This window comes from Dasypus novemcinctus, chromosome 10 (assembly GCF_030445035.2).
Source record: "Dasypus novemcinctus isolate mDasNov1 chromosome 10, mDasNov1.1.hap2, whole genome shotgun sequence".
In the NCBI taxonomy this organism is placed as follows: Eukaryota; Metazoa; Chordata; class Mammalia; order Cingulata; family Dasypodidae; genus Dasypus; species Dasypus novemcinctus.
The window spans coordinates 90,482,567-90,507,427 of NC_080682.1; the positions used below are offsets into that span (position 1 = coordinate 90,482,567).

Here is a 24,861-nt window from a genome sequence, read left to right on the forward strand (position 1 = left end):
AGGGCAGTCAAGTATGTCAAGCCCTCAACATTGTTGCAAGTATCTCTGAATATGGTCCTTCAAGTAATGAAGATTCATTGTCATGGTGGGCCCTGAGGGGAGGGGGAAAGAGGTGTTGAATACATGGAACCAGTGTAACTGTGGGGCAATGGAAGTGTTCCACAAGATCATGCCATGATGGATATAGGACATGTTAAAGTACACCAAAAATGTATAAAAGTCTATAGGCTAAAATGTAAACCATAATGTAAAACATAAGATAACTAAAAATCTAGAAAATTTTATAGTCTAAAATATAAACCAAAATGTAAAACCAAACGGAACCATGTTTGAAACTTATTGTTTCAATATCTGTACATTAGCTGCAGCAAATATAATATGAACATGTAAAAAGATCATTGCTGGGGAAGGGACAAAGGGTTTGATGTTGGATATGTGGGAGTACCATATATTGTATATGTGAATTACTGTGATCTAAAACTATGTGAGGACAAACTTAATAATTAGAAAGAAAAAAAAGAAAGAAAGGAGGTAGACACTGAGGAAGAAATGGAAGAAATTGCCTTGCCACTGTACATACAGGTCAACATCTATAGCAGTGATGAAAGGCAAAATGTCAAAAACAAAGCTTTTTCATTTTTTTCATTTTTTATACCCCAATTTATTTTTTCTGTATTTAATTTTCCTAAATTACTATGTATTCTATATCTGACCTTTAAACCCATCACTATATTCCATTTTATTATTAATGGAACCTGGCAATATATTGGGCTTCCTTTTTGAAGAAGTTTTGGACTACAGAGAGGTTTAACTATGGTGGGGGAAGAGCTCCTGTATGGGGTGTTATTGGTGGGGGGCACATGGTTGAGAGGGAGTTCTCCAAGGCATGTATACAAGGTCCAAAGAAAGGTTTGGATATTTTCATAGTGGTTTCAGTTGGAAACAACAGCTGAGAGAGTGCTGAGTTCCTGACCAGGGGAGCTCTATCACATTCCCCAATGGAACCGTAACAATCCCGCAAGTGCAATGGCAAAGACCAACAACGATGGATGGCCCAACAATGAGCCCTTGATACTGATGGCTCTGATTATGAGCCTGTGTGCCTGAAATATGAACTAGGTTTACAGATGCAGGGTGCCTAAGAGTTACCTCCTGAGAGCCTCCATGTTACTCAAATGTGACCACTCTCTAAGACAAACTCAGCACGTACATGCATTGCCTTCCCCCCGGCATGGGACATGACTCCTAGGGATGAGCCTCCCTGGGGCCAAGGGATTACTACCAAGCACCAGCTGATGATGTAACTAGAAAAAGACCTTGAATAAAGGGGTCAACTCAGACCAGAAGAATATCTCAGCCTACATGTAATATCAAGTGTTAAAAATTGCTTTTTGACTTTGGATAAAAGGGGAAAATGGAAAGGACAAGTGAGTTTATATGGCTATGAGTCTCCAGAAAAGAGTTGGGAGGTCATCAGAGGGGTGATGCTTATGCATGCCTCAGCAGGGTACCAGAGACAGCTAAGGTAGATGGAAACCCAGGTGCTGGTTCTCCTGAGGGCTGCAGAGACCCACAGATTCTATGGTCATGGCAGATGGCTCTGGAGTTCAGGGCCATATCAGTTGGCCCTACTTTGGAGTTTGTGTTCCTAAGTGTGATGGAGTTGGACTCAGATATGACCTTTCTACACATGTCTCTTCTGTCACTTTTACCAGACCTGTGGTTGCCATTTGGGTTGGTGTATACTCAGGAGACCTGAATCTCTGGACTGTCCATGTGACAGCCAGGTCCTGGGCCTCAGCAGACTTGTGGCTCCTACTCTTCTCTGGTTTGTTGGGCTTACCCTGGCCAGCTGACAAGGAGATGAAGAAGGTCAACCACCACACCAGGGAGCCAAGAGTGCCTACAGCAGCCATCAGGAGAATTGCATCCATTATCCTTGTGGATCTAAGCCCCCTCTTAATGTAGAGGGGGACTGGATATAATCATTCCAGGGTCCACAGGATGGAGGAATAGAGTATGGATTAGAGTGGACTTACTGGTATTCTGCTGGGGAATTATTGTGATTAGTAAGGGAAGAAATTGTAGTAGTGATGTGGAGAGGGTTGTCACGGTGGCTGCTGATGGCAGGGAGATAGAAGAAGAGATATGGTGTGGGGGCATTTTCAGGATTTGGAGTTGTCCTGGGTGGTGCTGCACGGATGGATGCTGGACGTTGTGTGTCCTGTCGTGGCACACTGGGTGGACTGGGGGAGAGTGTGGACTACAATGTGGACCACTGTCCATGTAGTGCAGCGGTGCTCCAGAGTGTATTTGCCAGGTGCAGTAGATGTGCCATGATGATCAAAGAGGCTGTTGATGTGGGAAGGGTGGGGGGTATATGGGGAACTCGAAGGACAAATACTACACGACCTCTCTGATATGAAATAAGCAGACCAAGCTGTCTCAGAGAGCTAGAGACTGGATGATAAGCTTATAGGAGATTGGGGGTGGGGAGAAGAGAGGAAGATTTAGAGCTGACACCTACTTGGGTGAAATCTATGATAAGGTTGAGATAATAGTTGTACAGGGAAGGGATAAGATGGGGGCATAGGGATACTATTGTGTGGGGCTTTGCAGGCTTGAGGGTTGGGAGGATGGGACAGATGGCCCAAGGAATTGGGGGGAGGGAGGGGGCAGCAGATGAACGTGGGAGATTGTCAGGTATGTGGCTGAAACTATGTTGAGAAAACTCTTTAGAAAATATAATAAGGAAGGGATACTTGTTTACAGTGCTTAATTGGGGGGGGGGGTCATCTGGCACAGGGGCAGGCTTCTAGGAAGTGTGTGAGTGCTCATCTCTTCATATTGTATTATATCATTGGGTGGAGACCCATACAATGAGTGGGAAGGTGTACCCCCATCCTGGGGAGGCCTGATATTCTCAAACAGAGGGAAGGGTGTCTCTTGAGAGCATTGGTAGCTCCCAATGGGGGGGGGACAGTCTGGTGTGTCAAGCCCTCGGCATTGTTGCAAGTATCTGTGAATCTGGTCCTTCAAGCAGTGAAGCTTGGTTGTCACTGTGGGCCTTGAGGGGAGTGGGAGAGAAGAATAGAATAGATGGAAGCAGAGTAACTGAGGGACAATGGAAGTGTTCCACAAGATCGTGCAATGATGGATGTAGGACATGTTAAATTTCACCAAAAATTTATAAAAGTGTATAGTCTAAAATGTAAACCATAATATAACTAAAAATTTAGAAAAGCGTACAGTCTAAAATATAAACCATAATGTAAACTAAAGTGAAATCATGTTTGGTAGCTATGATTCAGTATCTGTACATTAGCTGCAGCAAGTATAACATGAACATGTAAAAAGTTCATTGCTGGGTAAGTAGGAAAAGGGTCTGATGTTGGATATATGGGAGTTCCCTATATTGTCTATGTGACTTTACTGTGATCTAAAACTTTTTTGAAGACAAAATTAAATTAAAAAAAAAAAAGGATATAGACACTGGGGAAGGAATGAAAGAAATTGCCTTGCCTACAGAGCAACACCTATTACAGTGATGAAAGGCAAAATGTCAAAAACAAAGTTTTGCGATATTTTTCATTTTTTAATACCCCAATTTATTTTTACTTTATTTTAGTTTTTCTAAATTAGTATGTATTCTATTTCTAATCTTTAAACCTATCATTACTATTTCATTTTCCTACTAATTGAATTTGGCAATATATTAGGCTTCATTTTTGAAAAAGTTTTGGACCACAGAGGGGTTCAACTATGGCAGGGGATGAACACTGGTGTGGGGTGTTTCTGACGGGGGACACATGGTTGGGTGGGAGTCTCCAGGGTATGTATATAGGGTATATAAAAATGTTTGGATATTCACTGGCTATTTTCATAGCAGTTAGAGTTACAAAAGACAACCGAGGGAGTGCTGAGTTCCTAGCCAGGGTAGTTCTGTCACAGTCCCCAACAGAACAGCAACAATCCCCCAAAGGCAAGGGCAAAGACCAGTAAAGAAGGATGGTCCAATGATGAGTCCTTAATACTGATGACTATGCTTATGAGCCTGTGTGCCTGAAATTTCAACTAGGCCTAGAGCTGCATGGTACCTCAAATGTGGCCACTCTCTAAGGCACTCTCAGCATGTAAATGCATTACCTTCCCCCCACTGTGGGACATGACTCCCAGGGATGAGCCTCCCTGGGCCAAGGGATTACTACCAATCACCAGCTGGTGATACAACTAGAAAAACACCTTGAATAAATGGGGGAAATTGTAAAGACAAATCAGCTTATATGGCTAAGAGACTTCAAAATAAACTGGGAGGTCATCAGAGGGGTCGCACTTACGCACATCTCAGCAGGATCCCAGAGACAGCCAAAGTAGATACAACCCCAGGTAGGGGCTCCTAAGAACTATGGAGACACAGAGGCTCTATGGTCATGGCAAATGGCTCTGGAGTTGAGTGCCTTGTCAATGGGCCCTACTTTGGAATTTGTGCTCCTGAGTGTGATGGAGTTGGATTCAGATGTGACCTTTCTACACATGCTTCTGTCAACTTTACTGAACCTGGTTGGTGCTGGGGTTGGTATATAATCAGGAGACTTGAACCTCTGGACTGGCCATGTGCCAGCTGGGCTCTGAGCCTCAGCAGACTTGCAGCTCCTACTTTCCAGTTTGTTGGACTTACCCAGGTCAGCCAGCAGGAAGGTGAAGATGGTCAACTACTACACCAGGGAACCAAGAGTGCCTACAACTCCAAGCAGGAGAAGCATATCCATCAGCCATGTGGGATCTAAGCCTTCTCTCAATTTAGAGGTGGAGTGGACATCCCCATCCCAGGGTCCACAGGATGTAGGAAAAAAATATGGATTAGAGTGGACTTACTGGTATTCTACTATAGCAGAATTGTGACTCTAGCAATGGAAGAAATTGTATCATTGATGTGGAGACAGTGGCCATGGTAGTTGCTGAGGGCAGGGAGAGGGAAAAAGAGATGTAATGTGGGGGCATTTTTGGGACTTGGAGTTGTCCTAAGTAATATTGCAGGGACAAATGCTGGACATTATATATCCTGCCATAACCCAGTGAATGTCCTGGGTGAGTGTGTAAAATACAATGTAAACTATAATCCATGTGGTGCAGCAGTGCCCCAAAACATATTCACCAAATGCAGTGAATGTGCCACAACGATGAAAGAAGTTGTTGATGTAGGAGGAGTGGGTGGGGTGGGGTGTGCAGTATGTGGGAACTTCTTATATTTTTTAATGTAATGTTTTTTGTGATCTATGTATCTTTTTTAAAAAAAGACAATTAAAAATAAATTTTAAAAAAATAAAGTGAATCTAATGCAAAGGGTACCACACCCACAGGAATAGATTAGTTTAAGAACATAATTTCTCTTTTTTGGAAATTCATAAAAAGAACTTCAAATTGTCACAGACTTCTTCTGTCCTGTGAGGGCCAACAGTTCATCTTCACAGAGATACTCTTTCCAGGTATGCACTTGTCTTTCCTGCCTGCATAACTTTAACTAGCACCCCTGGAGGATGGAATAATCCCCGAGCCACAGGTATAAAATCCCACACAGCTTGGCACCCAAGCAGAGTACCCACTTCATAGTAAAGGTGCTTGAATGGCCTATGGGATCCACTGTTCATATCATGCACCATACAACAGCAGCCAGCCTCATAGAGCGCAGGAAGACTTATTGAAGGCACAGCTAAAATACTAGCTTGGAAGCTGTGCCCTGCTAGGATGGGGTTTCATCCTTCAGGATGCATTACATATATTAAATCAGAGACCTCCATATGGTGCTTTCCACAATAGGAATAATGTATGAGTTGGGTTAGAAAGAGGGGTGGCCCCACTTACCATCACATTAAATGATCTACTGGGACATTAGGCTTCCCATCACTACTTTGCAGGGAGACAGAGGTCCTGAGCCCCAAAAATGGGGAAGCTCGTGCCAAGGGACACAACATAGCAAGAATTTCATTGAATTACAAACTACAGATGCTACTGTAGCACTCTGAACTCCTTGTATCCAGCAGGCAGGCAAGGAAAAAGTCTCCAGTACCCAAGGAGAAAATTCACCATCTTGGCAGGGGTGGCTGAATTTAATACATTATATTTCATATCATTACCATTCCTCTTCCAAGTTTCTCCTGAAGAAAAGTGGCCAAGAGGCACCATGGAGCTGTTCTCCATTTTGGAGAACTGGATGATAATGGCACAAGAAGTGGACTATGCTGGTCATGGAGGTCTACCACTTTGATCTCACTCAAGAGAACCTGTTGCAAGGAGCACAGGTGACTGACAGCCTCCAGCTGCCACCCCTTTGGATCCATCTTGGTGTTCACAATGAGGCCACACCTCCTATAGGCTTCCTCCAGTCAATGACTGAGCATTGTAAGATTACTAGTGCTGGCCCAGTCCTGCCTGTGGCCAACCTACTGCAACTGGAAATCTTTGATGTAAGATTTCCCTATAAGCCTAGCTGATACTTTCTCAGAAATGCACTATGGTCTGAAACTCTCTTACCCAGTCCTTCCTTCCCTCTGTCCTTTCTCAGGTGTTAGACCTGCACTGTGGTCTGAAGGCTTTCCTTACTTACTACTACTCTATCTCCCTTTATGCCTCATAGGCATTTCACCCAGTACATCTCTTACATGTTGATTCTATCTTGGTGCCAGCTACTCGGAGGATCCAAGCTAACATAAACATAAACTCCTCCCACTTTTATTCATTTAAATTACCTGGGAGATCTTTCATTATCAACACACATACAGCTGCTTCATTCTATTCATTCACTTCACAGGTACACAGTATTTTATTTAACCAGCTACTGATGGTCATTTAGGATTATCTCCTGATTTGCTATTACATAAATTAAAATGCTGTAATGATGAATAAATAAAGGAAGAATCATTTCATTTAAATAGAATTGCTCAGTCATAGGGTAAGTGATTTTTAATTCTGTTAGATACTATATTATTCAGCCAAAGAGGTGCTGATGCAAAATACCAGAAATCTGTTGACTTTTATAAAGGGTATTTATTTGGGGTAGAAGCTTACAGTCACAAGGCCCTAAAGAGCCCAACTAAAGGTTACTTCAGACCCAAAGTCTGTTGCCACATGTTGAGCAAGATGGTGGGCGATGTCTGCGAGAGTTCAGCCTCTCTCTTTCCTCTTAAGGCTTGAGTACAACTCAAGGTACCATAAGAGGTACTTGCTCACCAAATAACTATTGCCATGGGTTGAAGCAAGATGACTGCTGATATCTGCAAGGGTTCAGCCTTCCTCTTTTCTCTTAAGGTACTGTGGTCCCAGCTTCTTCTGAGCTAAGCTGTAGGCTGGCCTAAGGCTCTTCTCCCTTCCCAGGGCTCCTTTCTTTCCAGGCTCAGTGGCTCTGGTCGCTTCACAAGGTCAGCTCTAGCCTATCAGGCTCATCTCTCTTTCTGGGCTACAAGATCCTGTCTAATGAGCTGTCTCTCTCTGTGTGTTCTCCTCCCTGTATTTGCTTCCATGTGAAAGTCTGTTTCACCCCCACGAAGTGGGTGGGGGCTCAACCATGCGTGCCCTAATGACGTAGTCAAATAAAAGCCCTAATATTGATTTAATAAAGTAAAAGTGAAACCTCTGAATCTAACACAATCTAATATGCCCAGAGGAACAGGCCAGTTTACATATACAATCCACTATTTTTTAAATTCATAAACAGTATCAAACTGCTACAGATACTATAGTATCTAAGAATTCTTTGACTTTGTCAGTATCTTCACACCCTTTCCAACCAAGTTTTATTTATCAAATTTTGGAAAAAATAGTAATAATCTCACATTTTTTAATTTGTTGTTAGTGATATTTGGATCTTTCAGTTATTTACAAGCTTTTGGTATTTCTTCCTTTCTACTGATTCTTCTTGTCACTTGTTTCTTTTATGTTCAGTTATTGGGTTCCATTTATTTGTAAGACTGTTTACATAGGAAGTAAATCAGTTATTTATCTCATATAGGTGTTGCAAATATTTATTTCCCAGTTGACACCTTCCTTTTCACTTTCTATATACCATTTCTTAACAGAAATAAGCTTATATACTTTTGTCTCTTGCTTAGAATGGCATTCCTCACATCAGTAATAACATCAACAACAAAGATAATATCTGATCTCATTTTCTAGTGCTTTTACCAAATTTTTTACTTTAACATCTGACACTTCTGCAAATTATTTTTATGAATGGAATAAGGTATACTCAATATTATTTTCTTATGACTATTAGTTTTCGAAGAATCCATCCTTTCCCACTAATTTATTGAGATTGAATTAAATATATATTCAAGTTTAAGAAAAATAGATTCTTCTTGCAGTAATGAATCTCCCTAAGAAAAACACATCTTTCTATTTATTTGTCTTCTTTTACATTCCTCACAAAAGTACAACGGAATGGTGGAGAATAAACAGTACAAAAAAGAAATAAGAACTACGTAACAGTCTTCTCTTCCCAACCCTAGTAAGAAGAGAGCAGAATCCTTTCCAGGCCTTCCAGAAGTGATCAGCAAGCAGCAAAGTGAACAGTGGCCACAGTCCTGTTGAGAACAGTGGAGAGGAGCTGTTGGATGAGCGATGCATTAGTAAGCTATAATTAGAAAACAGAAAACTGGAGATTGAGAAAAAAGAGAGAAAATGATGAGCAGAGTAAGAATAGATATTTTTTCCACATGCCTTTGTGGTAGAGAGAAGGAAGGAAGCAGAGGCCTTGCAAATGCATTCCTTGGGAGTGACATGGAGGTGATACTTAACATGAGCCAAACCAAGGATCCCTGGATGGCATCCAAGTGCTCCAGACTGAAATTATTCCTAGCAAAACCAACACTTTATCATCCTAGGTAGTGCGAGACACCTATGAGTGCAAGTGGAAATTCTTCCTCTCCTTGTTCCCATCCCACTTCCTTTTATCTGCCAGCTTAAGTTTATAAATTTTACCTAAACCCTTTCTTGCCTCAAACATTTAGTTTTCTGGGTCTCTGGAGTCACATAAGACCAGTGAATGGAAATCTTAATGTGGGGTTTACAGATACAGAGTGGCAGCCTCAGGAGCAGCTACTGCTCTTAGTAGGAGCATCAGACTCTCCCAACCATGGATATTCCTTACTCTTTTCCAGCCTGCATTCTAACTATAACTCTCCTTCTTATAGTCCTCCATGTGATTTCCGCAGCCCCAGTTCAATCCTCTGGCTTCAGGTGGAAACAAAATGGAAATTACAGGCCCTACTCTCACCACCAGGTGGTAGTAAAGAACCATATCAAGATAAAGATTCCTCTAGGTTTCTCAACATTGACGCTGCTGATCCTCTGGCTCTGATAATTTTTTGTGGTAGGAGACTGTTCAGTTCATTGTAGAATGTTTAGTAGCATCCTCAGCCTCTAACTACTAGATACTAGTATCACTTCCCACAGTCATGACAACTAAAAATGGTCTTGTAACATTGCCAAATGTCTCTTGGATCACCCATTGAGAGCCACTGTGCAATGAAACACTGAAGATTTGGATAGGAGAATCAGATTTTAATGGAATGTCTGAAAAGTTTTGGTTTTTCTTTTTTAAAAAAAGTGTTATTCATTGAAAAAATTAAAAAATATTGAAAAACAAAGAAAAATTAAAAACACACAAAATTCCATGACCCAGATTAACTCCTGTAAACATTTTTAAAGACCATCCTTCCAGATATATGGACACTCAGTTAAATATGTAAAATTCTGCACATATGATAGTAACATGTTCTTCTGGAATCTCCTTTTCCACTCAAAATCTACTATGAACATTTTTCTAAGTCAACAAATACCACTCTGTGCCAGTTTGATATTATTGATGAATTCCAAAAAGAAATACTGATTATGTTTGTAAACTGGTCTGTTCCTCTGGCTAGTGACACCCTTAGACTGTATTGGGTGATTCAGAGGTTTCACTTCTATTTGATAAAATAATGATTAAGGCTTTGATTGGGTCACGTCAGTATGATGTTGAGTCCCCACCAAGAGGGGGCAGGAACTCACAGAGAAACCACACCACAGAAAAGGGAAGTTGGAGTTTTTATGCTGGATCCCAGGAAGTAAGCACACAGAGGAGCAGAGAGAAGGCTCAATTAGACACAGCAGAGGCCCAAGAAGAGAGAAGAGCCATTTGCCTGATAGTCTACGGCGGGCCTTGTGGAGCTAGCAGAGCTGGAGAGGAACCCAGGAAGGCTAAACCTTTGCAGACACCGGCAGCCATCTTGCTCCAACACATGGCAATAAACTTTGATGAGGGAGGTAACTTGAGCTTTATGGCCTGGTAACTGTAAGCTTCTATCCCAAATAAATACCCTTTATAAAAACCAACCAATTTCTGGTATTTTGCATCAGCACCCCTTTGGCTGACTAATACACACTCTATCATCATCATTAATTTTACGGCCTACAGAACATAACTTATGTAATTAATCAAGCCCCTATTGGTAGGTGTGCAAGTTCCTAAATTTTCATTATTATAAATAGCACTGCAATGAACATCTTTGAACAAACATCTACGCATAGCTTGACACTGTTTCCACACTCAACATTCCTTGTATTTCTAGAATTTCACCAGGACCCAAAGCTTTAAAAAGTGAATTAGACATGGATCTTGTTCCTAAAATGTAAACAGACAGTGGCAAAGAATATGAAAACAGGACAGAATGAAATGTGATAAGTGACACAGAAATGCAAGGTGGAAATGTTGGTAAAAGGTTGAAGAAAATATAACTTATTGGGGATCTGGGAAGACGTCACAGACATGTTAGTCTTAGCTTCTTTTTCTTCAACTTTGGTAGTTATACTAACCATTCATTTAAATGCCTGTTTCTCTATTTTCCTGTGCCCGTACTCAGGCCAGCACCAGCCTTTTCTTTATATCCCCTTTTATATCACACTTACTGCATCCTCAGTAAAAGTTTGCTGAATGGGATTATTTATTGGAAACTTTCTTGCATGCGGAGAATTCTCCTAAAGAGAGAAGAGAACATAACAAAAAAGTAAGAAGGCTAGGGATACAAGTTCAAATTCCCTCCCAACCTCCCAAACTCAAAGATAGTCCAGAAAACAGGGATAGAAAATAGGACAGAAAGAAAGGCATGATGATATGTACTTCCCCAATCCTCTTGTCCCTCTTTTGAAAAGCTTATCCAAGAAATATGGATGACCTTGCAGAAGGAAAATTTTGGATGAATTCTAAGGCTTCTACTATGACTCAGAAAATGAACAGACATTTTACTCTCTTTATTTCAGTTTTTAATCTGGTATCCCTCCCAAACCCTTATCTGCTGGCTGGCAGGAGAAAAAAAATTAAATGTTCAATATAGTTTATATTCAGTGCAACCTGATATTTTAAATATACATTTAGGAAGTATTCAGTCTCTATTGGATTAAATAATACTCACTCATTATATCGGGCCCACTCAGGTAATCTAGGATAATCTCAAAAGTCTTAATTTAACCACAAATGCAATATTATTACTGCCATGTTAAGTAGCATATTTACAGGTTACAGGGATTGGGACACGGACATCTTTGGTAGGGAAGGGGCAATTATTCATTGTTTCACTCACCCAGCAAGAAATACCTTCAATGAGTCAGAAGGCCATAAAAGATGTGGCTAATCTTTTTTTTCTTTTTAAATTGAAATATAATAACTATACTAAAAAGCACATAAATCATATGTAGTTCAAATAATTATCAAAAATGAACCGTGAACTAAGTAAACTATAATCAAGGTCAAATTATAGAGCATTAATAATACTCCCAGAACCTCTCCTTCATGCCCTCTTCCACTCACTATATCTTTCTTATTCCCAAAAGGCTTCAACCCTATAGATTAGTTTTATCTGTTTTTGAACTGGCAATTGAAATGATACAGTATGTTCTGTGTCTGAATTCCTTCACTCAACATTATATTTGTAAGATTTATCCATGTTACTAAATGGAGCTGTAGTTGGTTCATTTTCATAGTTGTAAAGTATTCCATTATAGAGCCATATCACATTTATCCATTTTACTACTGACAGTCGAGTTGTTTCCATTCTGGGGATATTTTAAATAATGCTGCTCTGAATATTCTTGCACTTATCTTTTGGCCCATATATACACACATTTCCATCAGGTACGTGCCAAAAGTAAAATTGCTGGGGTATAGCATCATATACCTTCAACTTCAGTAGATAATACCAACCAGTTTTTTGTTGATTTTTTTTTAAAGATTTTTATTTTTATTTTTTTATTTCTCTCCCCTCCCCCACCCCCCAGTTGTCTGCTTTCTGTGTCCATTCACTGTGCGTTCTTCTGTGTCCGCTTGTATTCTCATCAGCAGTGCCAAGACTCTGTGTCTCTTTTTGTTGAGTCATCTTGCTGCATCAGCTCTCTGTGTGTGCAGCACCAATTCTGGGCAGGCTGCAATTTTTTTGGCACAGAGCGTCCCTCCTTACGGGATGTACTCCTTGTGTGTGGGGCTCCCCTACATTGGGGACACCCCTGTATGGCATGGCACTCCTTGTGTACATGGACCAGCTTCACCACACAGGTCAGGAGGCCCTGGATTTGAGCCTCAGACCTCCCATGTGGTAGGGGGATGCTCTATCCATTGAGCCAAATCTGCTTCCTACCAACCAGTTTTTAAACTGGCTGTATAACTGTACATTCCTACCAACAATTTACAAGAGATCCAGTTATATCTCATCCTCAGCACATTTAGTATATTCAGTCTTCTTAATTTTAGCCATTCTGGAGCATGTAGTACTATTTCAATACAGTTTTGATATGTTGTCCCCTGATTATTAATGAGGTTGGGCATCTTTTCATGCTTTAGTGACTATTTGAATATTCACTTTTATAAAGTGCCTGCTTAAGCCTCTTGCCCATTTATATTTTATGTTTATTTTATAGGAGCTTGTTTTTTAATATATTCTGCTTGCCAGCCCTTTTTCAGTTATGTGTTTTGTAAACACAGATTCCATGCCACAAAAGTGTGTACATAAATTGAAATTTAAATGTCAGTTGATTACTTAGGAGTTCAGTTATCACTTCAGTTTTTAATAATACACAACTGTGTTAGTCAGCCAAAAGGGTGCTGATGCAAAATACCAGAAATTTGTTGGCATTTATAAAGGGTATTTATTTGGGGTAGAAGCTTACATTTAACAGGCCGTAAAGCATAAGTTACTTCCCTCACTAAACTCTGTTGCCACATATTGGAACAAGATGGCTGCCGACGTTCAGCCTTCCTCCTCCTCCTAAGACTCCGTGATCCCAACTTCTTCCAATATCAGCTGTAGGTCATCAGTCTCTCTAGGCTTTCTCTCTCTCTACCCAGGGTTCGATGTCTGCGGCACTGTCTCTATTCCTCTGTGTTCTTCTCCTGTGAATCTACTTCCTGAGGCTCCAGCTCAAAACTCCAATCTCCCTTCCCTGCACTGCAGTTTCTCTGTGAGTCCCCACCTACTAAGGGGGTGGGGATGCAATGTCCTGCTGATATGGCCCAATCAAAGCCTTAATCATTGTTTAATCAAGTAAAAGTGAGACCTCTGAATCCAACATAATCTAGTACACCCAGAGGGACAGACCAGTTTACAAACATAATCCAATAACTATTTTTGGAATTCATAAACAATATCAAACTGCCACAACAGCTAAACAAAATATTTTCCAATTTTTTGATGAATAATTATAAAAATTTTTATTGAAAATGTATCTTAGAAAAATGTATGGGACAGTTTTGGGTTTTTTTTAGGTCATGTGTTTCTAAATCAAAAATATCCAATGTTAAAATGAGATCAGATTCAATAGATATTAACAGTAAAATAAAAGAAGGTATTGCACCATTCAGAGGTGCAGAGCTTACAAACCTACATTAATTATTGTTTAAGGCATTACTTACAATAAAATTAATAATATATTCAAGTAAAGCTAATCAGTCTCTCTTAAATAGACAGTAGAAATGAATAAATGAGCAGAGAAATAATTGAAGAGTGATAGCAAGTAAAACAGATTAGCCAGAATTAAAAAGGATGGACAAGAGGAATGGCTTTCTTTTCTAAAGTGTGAACGGGGAGGTAAGAAGGAAGAAGCAAAATGCTATTTCTACTAGATACATTTGTAGGCAGATCAGTTTTAGAAAAGAGGCACATGGAAGTTGAGCACCTGGAAAAAAATTTCTTAAGATCCATGCAAGTGTACCTTCTAGGAAGTCTCTGTGTACCCCTAGGTATATGCGTACCTCAGTATAAAAGTTTTCCTAGAATATCAGCCCTATATATCTACAGCCTTGGTTTTTTTTCATTGCTTGTGCTATATATTTTCTTTGCTTCTTCAGGTACCCTCACCATCTTTCTCTGTCCTGTTCTGTGCCTTGAAACTGAGCTCAGTTGCCCTCTAGCTTCTGGATGGGTTTGGTCAACAGGAAGCACCAGCAAACAATAAAAGGGAAAGAGAGTGAGATCTGGCTACTTGTTCAGCCACCTAAATTTCTGTGTATCACTCCCTCCATAAGGCTACCCAATCACGCTTCCAGGAATTGCTGCCCACGCTTCCTCCTTCAGAACTAAAAGGTAATGGTACCAATATTGCTAGCCCCAATGTCCTGCACTATCCCTGGTTGGTTTCTCTAAATCCAGCCTACATCATACATAATTTGGTTGTGCTTTGTTTCCTTTGGGACCTTAAATGTATCTGATAAATATTTGTTGAATAAATAAATGAGAAACCACTCCTATCACACATCTCTGCTGAGTTACCATCTTTTCATCTACACTACCACAAGAGGTTAACTGGGTTCCCTATCTCATTCTCCCTCCACCCATTATCCACAATTGAAGCCAAAAGAGATCTATTCAAAATGAAAACCTAATCATACAATTCCTCTCCCTAAACCTACAGTAACTTCCTATGGCCTTTTAAGACAGAGCCCAAAATTATTAACATGATTTATATGGTCATGCACAATCTGTCACATGCCTCACTCCAGCCTCAAAAACTTAACCTCTTTCCACTCACTCTTCTCCAGCCACAATGAGCTTTTCTCTATTCCAGAAATGCCCCAAAATGCTTTTTCTTCTGGGCAGTCAAACAAACCATTTCCTTCACTCAGAACACTCTTCATTACTTTTTCACTCAGCTAAAACCTATTTATCCATCAGGTTCCAGATTAGACATCCTTCCTCAGAAAAGCCTTCCCTGACCTACTAAATGAGGTTAAATTTACTTCATTGTATATTCCCACAAAAACCCATACCATCCCTTTCCAAGCATATAAATATTCATCTATGTATTTGTTTAATATTTAATACCTCACTAGATTATGTACTTTAAAAGTTCAAATAAAGTTATATCCAATAATATGGATCAAATGGAAAAGAAGAGGAAGGATAAACAATTGTCTTAAGTAAAGGTGAAATTATTAAGGGACAGACAAATCAAGTTCCTTTCTTAAAATTTTTTTTTACAAACTTGTATTGCTAAACAGAAAACACAGTACTAGCTTGCGGGGTGGAAAAGAGAGGAGAGGAGATAGGACATATGAGTCAGAGTCCTTCCCTGACCTTGAAAGACTTGTTAATCTCAGCAGCAGGCAGACTTTATAGTCTCACTAATAATACAAGGAAATGAAGCAGGGTGGGGAAAGAACACCGCACGAAGAGGGAAGCCAAGTTGGAAACAGTAGCCACATTTTCCAGAGTGAAATTTCACCATCACAGGTTATGCTGATTTCTATTCCAAATGGCCATGTCCCTGTACAGTACTGAAAACCTTGACTATGGCCCCATATAGACAAGTAATTTGTTTTCCTAAATTCAACTGCTTCTAAGGTTTCTTCTTCCCATTTGGAGGTGTGTTTCGATTTGCTGTTAATCTCAATACCCTAATGACTCTAATTGTGAAAATGTCAATTAAATTGAGCCTAATACCATCACCATTCCACCAGACACCCTGGTGACAGGGTCTGCCTTCGCCCAACCCCTCCAATAACACTGGATTTAGGAGGTGTTAAGACCCTGACCTGAGTGGGAAGGAGTGGAACTGTATCAAAAAAGAGCTAGTCCCTACGCTACATCTTGGCAGTAAGGATTCTCAGAACAGAACTGGAAGATGGCTTAGGGACAATCAGCAATTGCCTCCCATCATCACCAATAAATCCCAGATTGAACACTTGCTCGGCTCCCTGTACTGGCTCCCTGGACACCTCTTCACAGAAGCTTCAGCAACACAGGACACAGGTGTTTAAGAGTCCCCTGCAGGGGTGGAGGCAGGCCCAGTCCTCTTCTTCCAGCAGGAAACATAGACAAAAATTCTTCTAAAAGTTGGGAATGATGGTCTTACATTGTCAGAAGAAATCAAACTGGCAGTGCTTGATGCTGCAATCATTTTTACCAAGAACTGGACATGCCTTCTAAAGCAGTCGGTCAAATGCCAATGTCAATGTTCACTATCATTTGTCCATTTCCTATGATTTTTGCAGAAGAAAATCATATGTGTCTACCAAAAGAAATTTATGATGAATCTTCTAGTTAAGACACCTTAGTGAAGATTTTTCAATTATGGAGACAGGTGGAATCTTCAAGAATTGATCGCAAAGAAACAAGACATGGAGCGTATTGTAATTTCAGGAATTTATTTGAAATGTGATTTGTATAAATCTCTGCCAATATATCCATATGTTTGTGGCTTTTTCTAATTATGTGGTGTCTGTTGCTTTTAAAATTCACCTTTGACCAAAGAGTGGCAAATCTAACTACACAGAGCAGGAGTATGTTAACAGGAGTAATTCTGCCATTATAATTTGCAGGCGTAAGGCTCAAAAACAGAAATTACATTATTATCCATTAGTTTAACATAAAAATATGTGGATATGTTTTTTCACTTTTTTCAAGAAACACCCTGATGCAATTTTAAGGTATTAATACGTTACTTGCGAATGTAGTTTTTCTTTCACCTGGGATGACCTCTTTCACGGCATCGCTATTAGTTTCAATTCATTATTATTGGGAAACGGACTTTGGCCCAGTGGTTAGGGCGTCATCTACCACATGGGAGGCCCGCGGTTCAAGCCCCGGGCCTCCTTGACCCGTGTGGAGCTGGCCCATGCGCAGTGCTGATGCGCGCAAGGAGTGCCCTGCCACACAGGGGTGTCCCCCGCGTGGGGGAGCCCCACGCGCAAGGAGTGCACCCATAAGGAGAGCCGCCCAGCGCGAAGGAGGGAGCAGCCTGCTGAGGAATGGCGCCGCCCACACTTCCCATGCCGCTGACGACAACAAAAGCGGACAAAGAAATAGACAAAGAAACAAGACGCAGCAAAAAGACACAGAAAACAGACAACCGGGGGAGGGGAGGGGAATTAAATAAAAATTAAAAAAAAAAAAAATTCATTATTATTACTGAAAATAATTTTGTTAAACAATGATGCGTTCAGGATAACTGGCACGCCTTTTCTCAACAGCTCAGTGCAAGCTAGGATGGTCCAAAGACCGGACCTGGCTCCCGCCCAGAGGCCTTTTCCCTCTGATACTCACTTTCCCAGAAGCCTCCGCGGCAGAGCTTTCCTCGCCTAAAATTCTCAAAAAGGCTGACGCAGCACGAGAGAAACCCAGAAGCCCGCCCAGCGCACTCACGCCCACTGGAAAAGATCAACACCTTTTCTCCACCCTCAGCCAGGTTGCCAGGGAGGCAAACTCTGACACTCATGCGCAAACACGTCCACCACGCTGCTAGGAGCGGCGCATGCGCTAATTGAAATTCACCTCTCCGCCCCGCCCCTCTACTAGTTTCCACTTTGTCTCTTAAGTGGCGGGGAAAAGTGGGAACGTGCAGCTGTCCTCGCCGCTGCCACCTCTCATGGCCGCCTATTCCGTCCCATGGGCTTGGGGCCAGAGTCACGCATCCACCTGCTGCGGAACTTGCTTACTGGCCTGGTGCGACATGAACGCATCGAAGCTCCGTGGGCGCGGGTGGACGAGATGAGGGGCTATGCAGAGAAGGTGAGGGCGGGGCATGGCGCTAGGCGGGCTCGAGAGGGGCGGAGTCCGGCTGGATCTGGAGAGGGAGGGGGACTGCCCTGGTAAGCCCTGCCCTGGTACCCTGAATCAAGTCCATGTCTCTGGTGCCTCAAGTGGAAGACGGGTTAGGGCTGCAGGGTAAGGGTAGGTTGAATTACGGGAGATACTTTGCTAGTGGAATGAATGAGTTGCGGTGGAGCATTAGAGGAATGAGGTTGGTGTCTCGTTTGTTGCTCGGGTTGCTTCAGTAACATTGTGTTCTTACAGCTCATCGACTATGGGAAGCTGAGAGACACCAATGAATGAGCCATGCGCGTGGCTGACTTCTGGCTCACGGTGAGTGCATTCCATCTACCTAGGAAATCGCATCCGTTATTCCAAGGGGGGGAGGGAGGAACTGGCAGAGTAAAGCCAGGGCACTCATTTCTGGACAACTGTGAACTAAATTAGAAATATGTGTGTTAAGCTATGTAACTGGGCCCTCTGTGTAACTTTGACATTTCCAGATTGGGGCCCAGGGAAGGTCTAGGTATGTGGGTTTGGACCCCACCTTTGAGAGTGGTTGAAAGTTAAATTCCTCTACAATAGTACCTTACTCTGCTTTCTCACTGAAAACTCTCTCCTCTAGGAGAAGGACTTGATCCCAAAACTGTTTAAAGTTCTGGCCCCACGGTACCAAAATCAGAATGGGGGCCACACAAGAATGCTGTAAATTCCGAATCGGAGTGAACAGGATCGGGCCAAGATGGCAGTGATCGAGTGTAAAGGGAAATGCCTCCTATCCTTACACTCTTAAACCAGCTGCTGAAGGGGCTGCGACTAGTCCTTAGACAAGACAGGCGGAACCAGGAAACCAGCATCCACAGCACCCCCACAGCTCAAGCACCAGAGATTTAACTGGAGCACACGGGTCTGTGGTCCTATAGGTGCCCATGATCACAGGCCCTTGCAGCTCTCTTAATATCTGAACAGACCTGAAGTTAGGGTTGTAAAATGGACAGACAGTCCTAATGGGGCCCAGAAACTTCTGGGAGCCAGATGACCCTCTCTTTGCACAACAGATAAAATTCCTTGTATGAATATATGTAAATTGATTTTATTTTCTTCCCCTGGAATTTCCGGAGAATGAGAACTTTCCAAATGCTCAGTCTATCAGGAATAGTAAATTCACGACTTACGTTTCTGGCTCTTAGATCTGGGTTGTGTTTGTTAGCACGGTTTTGTTTTTCTTAAATGCCAATTTAGATGGAGCATATATCCTATGACTCCAAAATGGCCCTGAAGGCAACTAAGTTTTGACATTTAGCAGAGAGACTGGGATTTCATAAAGAAAACTATTTACTTCCTACCAGGTTAGGAAACCTTGGAATCTTCAGGGTATACTACAAACATTCCTAGGCAGGATCACGTGTTACCTTCATTTCCTTCCTCAGGCCCTGAATGTGTCTTGGAGGAAAAGAACTCAAATGTATCACCACCACAGCTGAAGAGGTGGAGGCATCCAGAGAATGTTGAATTCCAGAATGAACTCCTTCCTCTGAGGGTGCAGGGAGGGGTGAGGGAGAGGGTTGAAGTGGGAGGAGGATTAGGAAGTTAAACCTGCCGGGAATTTCCTGCAAGTTTTTATTATTGTCACATCTCAGCCTCACTGGGACTTGGAAAAGGGAAATCCGGCCAGGGCATGTGAGAAGCAGGGAGTTCCTGCCAATTCACTATTTATCGTAAGGTCATTCTGGCTGCCTATTCCTCAGGCTAAGAGGCTTGACTAGAATGGCAGTCATGGGAGACCCAAAGATGAACAGTCATCCCTGTCCTAGACACTTGATGGCAGGGCCTGACAGTTATTGCCAGAGACTAGTATAATGAGAAGAGGTCTTATCTTAACTGGACCTTGAGAGTGTTTTTGGCCCACTGAATCCATTGATTGTCTGAGATAATAAGTCAAAGCAAAAGCAGAGGATTACTGGTCTGGCAAGTAGCATGAGCATCAGTGACAGAACTATTCCAGTGTCATTTCACTGTAACTTCCATAGTCTGAGACTCATATGCTCCCAAGAGGCCTCTCTATTTGTTTACCTATACTCCAATTTATCCTTTACACCACTGTCACATGGCTCTTTCTAATAATTATATTTTAAATGACATAGAGCAGATGTTCAAAACATTTGTTGCATAAACTTACAACTCTGAACACATCTCGTCACCTCTCTCCCTATATTTCCTTGGCATGCCTATTCTTACCAGCTAGGTATCTAGTAATCTTCCTTGACTCCTAGAGAAAGTGGTTTCTTTGAAATTAAAACTATGTCTTTAAGTATTGATAACTAAGTGGAATCTGGCAGAACTTCTGTAACTTTTCCACTTAGTCCCTTATTAAGCATCTGCTCATATCCAGCACCATGTTAGGCGTTAGGGATAGACCATTTACTAAATGTCTTTGGCTAGATACTTGGAAATAAGAGATGAGACAAACAATTTCTGCCATCAAGGAGCCCACAGTCTAATGGACCACTGCCACAATGGCCTCTAGGGACACTGTATCCCCTTTAACATTTGGCCCAAATAAGAGTACATGACTCCTAGAACATTTGGGAATAACACAAGATTTGGAGATTTGGGAATAACACAAGGGAAATAACTGTGTATCAGGAATTTTACCAATCTGGCCTATAAATAACTTTTCATCCTAGTTGGTAGAATGTGCCCTCAAGTCCATCTATGCACCTCTGTAATAAATACCAGACCCAAGGTAGGCCTAGATAAATTCAATTTCCCTTTCACCTCTTTCAGGTTCTCTGTCTTAGGCTCCAGTTCTTTACAGTAAGGTTAATGCCCACTCCCTTCTCAAAAAACAATGAACTTGGAAAGCGGATGTGGCTCAAACGATTGGACTCCCACCTACCACATGGGAGGTCCATGGTTTGGTTCCCTGTGCCTCCTAAAGAGGACAGTGAGTTGGCACGACAGCACACATGGCAAGGTGATGCAACAAGATGACGCAAAAATACAATAGACATAAGAAAGGACAAAACAAAGCAGGAAGTGGAGGTGGCTGAGGTAATTGGGCATCTCCCTCCTACATCAGAGTTCACCCATTCAGTTCCAAGTACCTCCTAAAGAAACAAGGAAGATGCACAGACACAGCAAGTGCAAAACAACGAGGGGTGGGGAGAAATAAATAAATAAAAATAAAATCTTAATAATAATAATAATGAACTTAATCTACCTTCAGCAGATCAACAACTATGCAGTATAAGCCCTATATCCTTGAAAAGCCAGCAATTGTTTCCTTACACTCCTCTTCAACAGTCGGATTACCAAGTTGCATTGATTTTATTTCCATAGTGTTTCTCAAGTTTGCAGACACCTACACCTTTGTTCTGAAATCCAGGACATCTATATCCTGGATTATTGCAGCAGCCTCCTAATTTGCCTCCCTCCACATGGCTGCCAAACCATAGTGAAAGTAATGGATCCTCATTCACTACATGAAAGAATTCACATTCCTTACCATGACGTCCCTTCATGACCAGGCATCTGATCACTACTCCAGTAACTTGCCTTGCGTCAGTGCTCCAGATGCATAGAAGTCCTTGCTTTGGCAGTTTCTCTGTGCATAGCCCTTTCTGTCTTTTGGTAATGTAGTCGTTACCTACACAACCCTTCCCCCTTATATCTACTTAACTTGTACACAAAATTTGGCATCTCCTGGGTAGCTCTTCTGACCATCCCCACACCTGAATTCATTACTTTGTCAACATAGATGTCTCTATAATGCTTCTATAATACACTGAATTTACCACATTGCATTACAGTTCCCCACAATGGGTTGGTTCCCAAACACCCACCCAGATTAGTCTAAAGCTGTCAGGGTATTTCCATCCCTTTGCTGTTGATGGGATCAGGAATAGATAGGCCTAACTAAATTGGGCCAGTGAGAAACCAGGCTGTATTCTGATGGAAAAGAGTAAGGTAGTATATAATTCTGAGTGCCACTGGGGTACTGGCTTTAGGCTGAAGGTCACACTGAGAATGGCAGATCAGAACAATTAAAAGGAACAGTTCTTGAAAATATTGTAAAAGTGTAGTAGAGCTAGAGCTTCCAACCTATGGAATCCTATTTATATAGAGATAATCTTTAGTGATTATTCCCATTTAAGGATTCCTGGGTTTTCTGTTAATTGCTAGGAAAAGTAACCTGCTGTATTAATTTATGTACTGTTGAACCTTTAGTGTTTCTCAATTTTTTGTTTGTTTTTATAATTTTTGTTACTATAACCCATAGATAAAAAAACATTTTCCACTGGAACACAATATTCACAAGCATATAATTGATACAAAACCTTCACAAAACATTTTTTATCTTTACAAATGTGCTGCCCACTAACACTTTCTACTCTCTTCTAGTTCACTTTTTTAAATGAAGTCACCAAACTGATCCTACAACTCACTATTGGATTACAGCCTGTGCTTTGAAAATCAATGGTCTCACCAGCATTTCAGTGGCTCACCATCGCCCCCAGTGGCTACAATCCAAAATACTTTGCATATCATAATACACCAGGCTGTCTTTTACCTGGTCCCAGCCATTTCCTCAGCCCACTCTCCTACCGTTATCTACTCCCACCTTTCATAGGAAATTACTTGTTATTCTTTGAATATGCATAGCTTAGCACATAATGTTCCCTCTATTAAAATATACTCCCCCTCTTTCAAGTGAGCTCCTACCTGTCATTCAAGTCTCTGTTCTGGTCACTGTTTTGAGGACTTTCCAAACTCTACATCACCCTCTAATGTGGGCTAGGCCCCCTCCTGTGTGCCAACATGGTCTTCCAGGCATCCACCTCTACCAAAGCTTTCATCACACCATACTACAAGTGCCTGTCTACCTGACTCATTCCTTCACCCAGCTGAGCTCCTGAAGCCCTGGACTGGGACTCATTCTTTTTGGTAACTTTATTCTTACCATAGGGCCTAATAAATAATAAGTTCTCACAACCTTGTGATTATACTAAAAACTGTTGGTTATACATTTTCGATAGATCGTATGGTATGTGAACATAACTCATTAAAACTGCTTAATAGATAAATAAATATGCAAGAAAAGCCCAAAATAGTAGCAGCTATGCACAGCAGGGGAAGCATAGAGATTGAGAGGTGAAGAATTTTCTTGTTTGTCTGTTTTTTTATTATTACTGTTATTTAAATAATGAAAATGCTATAATAATGATTGAGGTGATGAATACACAACTATCTGATTATACCAAATACCACTGATTGTACAATTTGGGTGAATTGTATGCTTTATTAATATGTATCAATAAAATTGATTTGTTTAAAAAAATAAGTGCTCAATATATTTATCAAATAAGGAGTAGTAACCCATGTCTTCCACACTATATTCAACTCTGACTGAGCTTTACAAGACAATAAATTTGGTACTTTGTGCAGGGACAGTGCTTACCCACAGTGCTGAGTATGCCAAGGTGAAAGAAATGGGCTCCTTCACAGGGACTTTCATGCTATTAATGGTTGTCAAGAATGCAAAAATCTCTAATTCATTTCCCACACAATTCATACTCCAATTTCTTGGCCTATTTCTAACCACCCTACTGACAGAAAACACCTGCACATTTCCCAAGACTTAGCCAAAACGGAAATCATGCCATTTTTGCGAAGTATTCACTGAATTCCCGAGGAAAAACTAGGCACTTTTCCAGTGGTCCAATTTCACACAGTACATATACCCTTCATTACAGCAAGGATCTAATTATATAGTTTGGCACACATCACTAGACAGTGGACTCCTTTAGGGCAGGGAACACATCTAATTCACCTCTCCCACAACCCAGTAAAGGAAATGGGTCAAAATAGGCATTTATAAATGGTGAATGAATCAATGCATTGTACTGACTTCTTTAGCCTAACTCTGCAGTTCAAGCTCACTAACTCCTCCCTTCCCATGTTTCCTCCTGTCATCTGAAAAAGAACTTCCTGTAGAGTTGATTCCCCATTGTCCATGGCTGGGTAATGTCTCTACCCTTAAGGCCTTCGTTTCCATGACCTTTGGTGCATGGCGCATAGCAGAGCTCTCCCTCTGAGTCTGGGACATGAATTTGGTGTTAAATCTGAGATGCCTTAATAATGGAAATGATTTGTGTGCTTACATTTTGAGGAAAGAAGTTTAAAATTGTATGAAATTTTGCATTCTGTTCCATAATGTATCTATTTAATATAAAAACATTTTAGTTGTTACAAGTGAAATATTATACATTCTTCCCCTTGCTCACATACACCCACACCCACAAAAAACCTACCAAAATTCATGCTGTAGGAAGACAAGCTTTGTTTGCACTGTAGCTTCACATACACCTTGGCATAACACGGTGTACCACAGTATGGGGAGTAGAGTATTAATGGAATTTTACTGCTACCCACTTTAGGGAGATGAAAATGCAAAAGCTGTTCCTAGAGATGTCACAGAAATCTTAATTGCATTGTCCTAGCTTAATTTCTACCTGCTTTTTCAGAAGCTTTCCTACAATTACCTTCTTTTATCCCAGAAAGGATAAAAGAAGGGAGAGAGAGTTCAATTCTGTACTTGGTGGGTTTGAGATGCCTGGGAGCATCTGGAGCTCAGTAAAGAGGTCTTTACTGGGAGAACAGATTTGGGAATTGTCAGCAATTAAAGCTGAGAAAATGAATGTGGTGACTCAGAGTGTATATGTAGAGAGAGAGGCTGAGATCATACATTTGGGCACAGGCAAGATACAGATCTTATGAAGGACACTAAGAAATTGCCTTTAAGAGAGGAAAG

The 24,861-nt window shown here is 41.2% G+C and overlaps 1 protein-coding gene across 1 annotated transcript; it reads left to right on the forward strand.

Moving 5' to 3' along the window:
* Positions 1–6,236: 6,236 nt before the first annotated feature.
* On the forward strand, positions 6,237–23,388 carry MRPL17 (mitochondrial ribosomal protein L17). The gene is given in 5 exon segments (XM_012528402.3): positions 6,237–6,299; positions 17,814–18,026; positions 18,312–18,380; positions 18,673–18,820; positions 18,823–23,388. Coding segments are annotated over 5 exon segments (612 nt in total). The 3' UTR covers positions 18,942–23,388.
* The last annotated feature ends 1,473 nt before the right edge of the window (positions 23,389–24,861 follow it).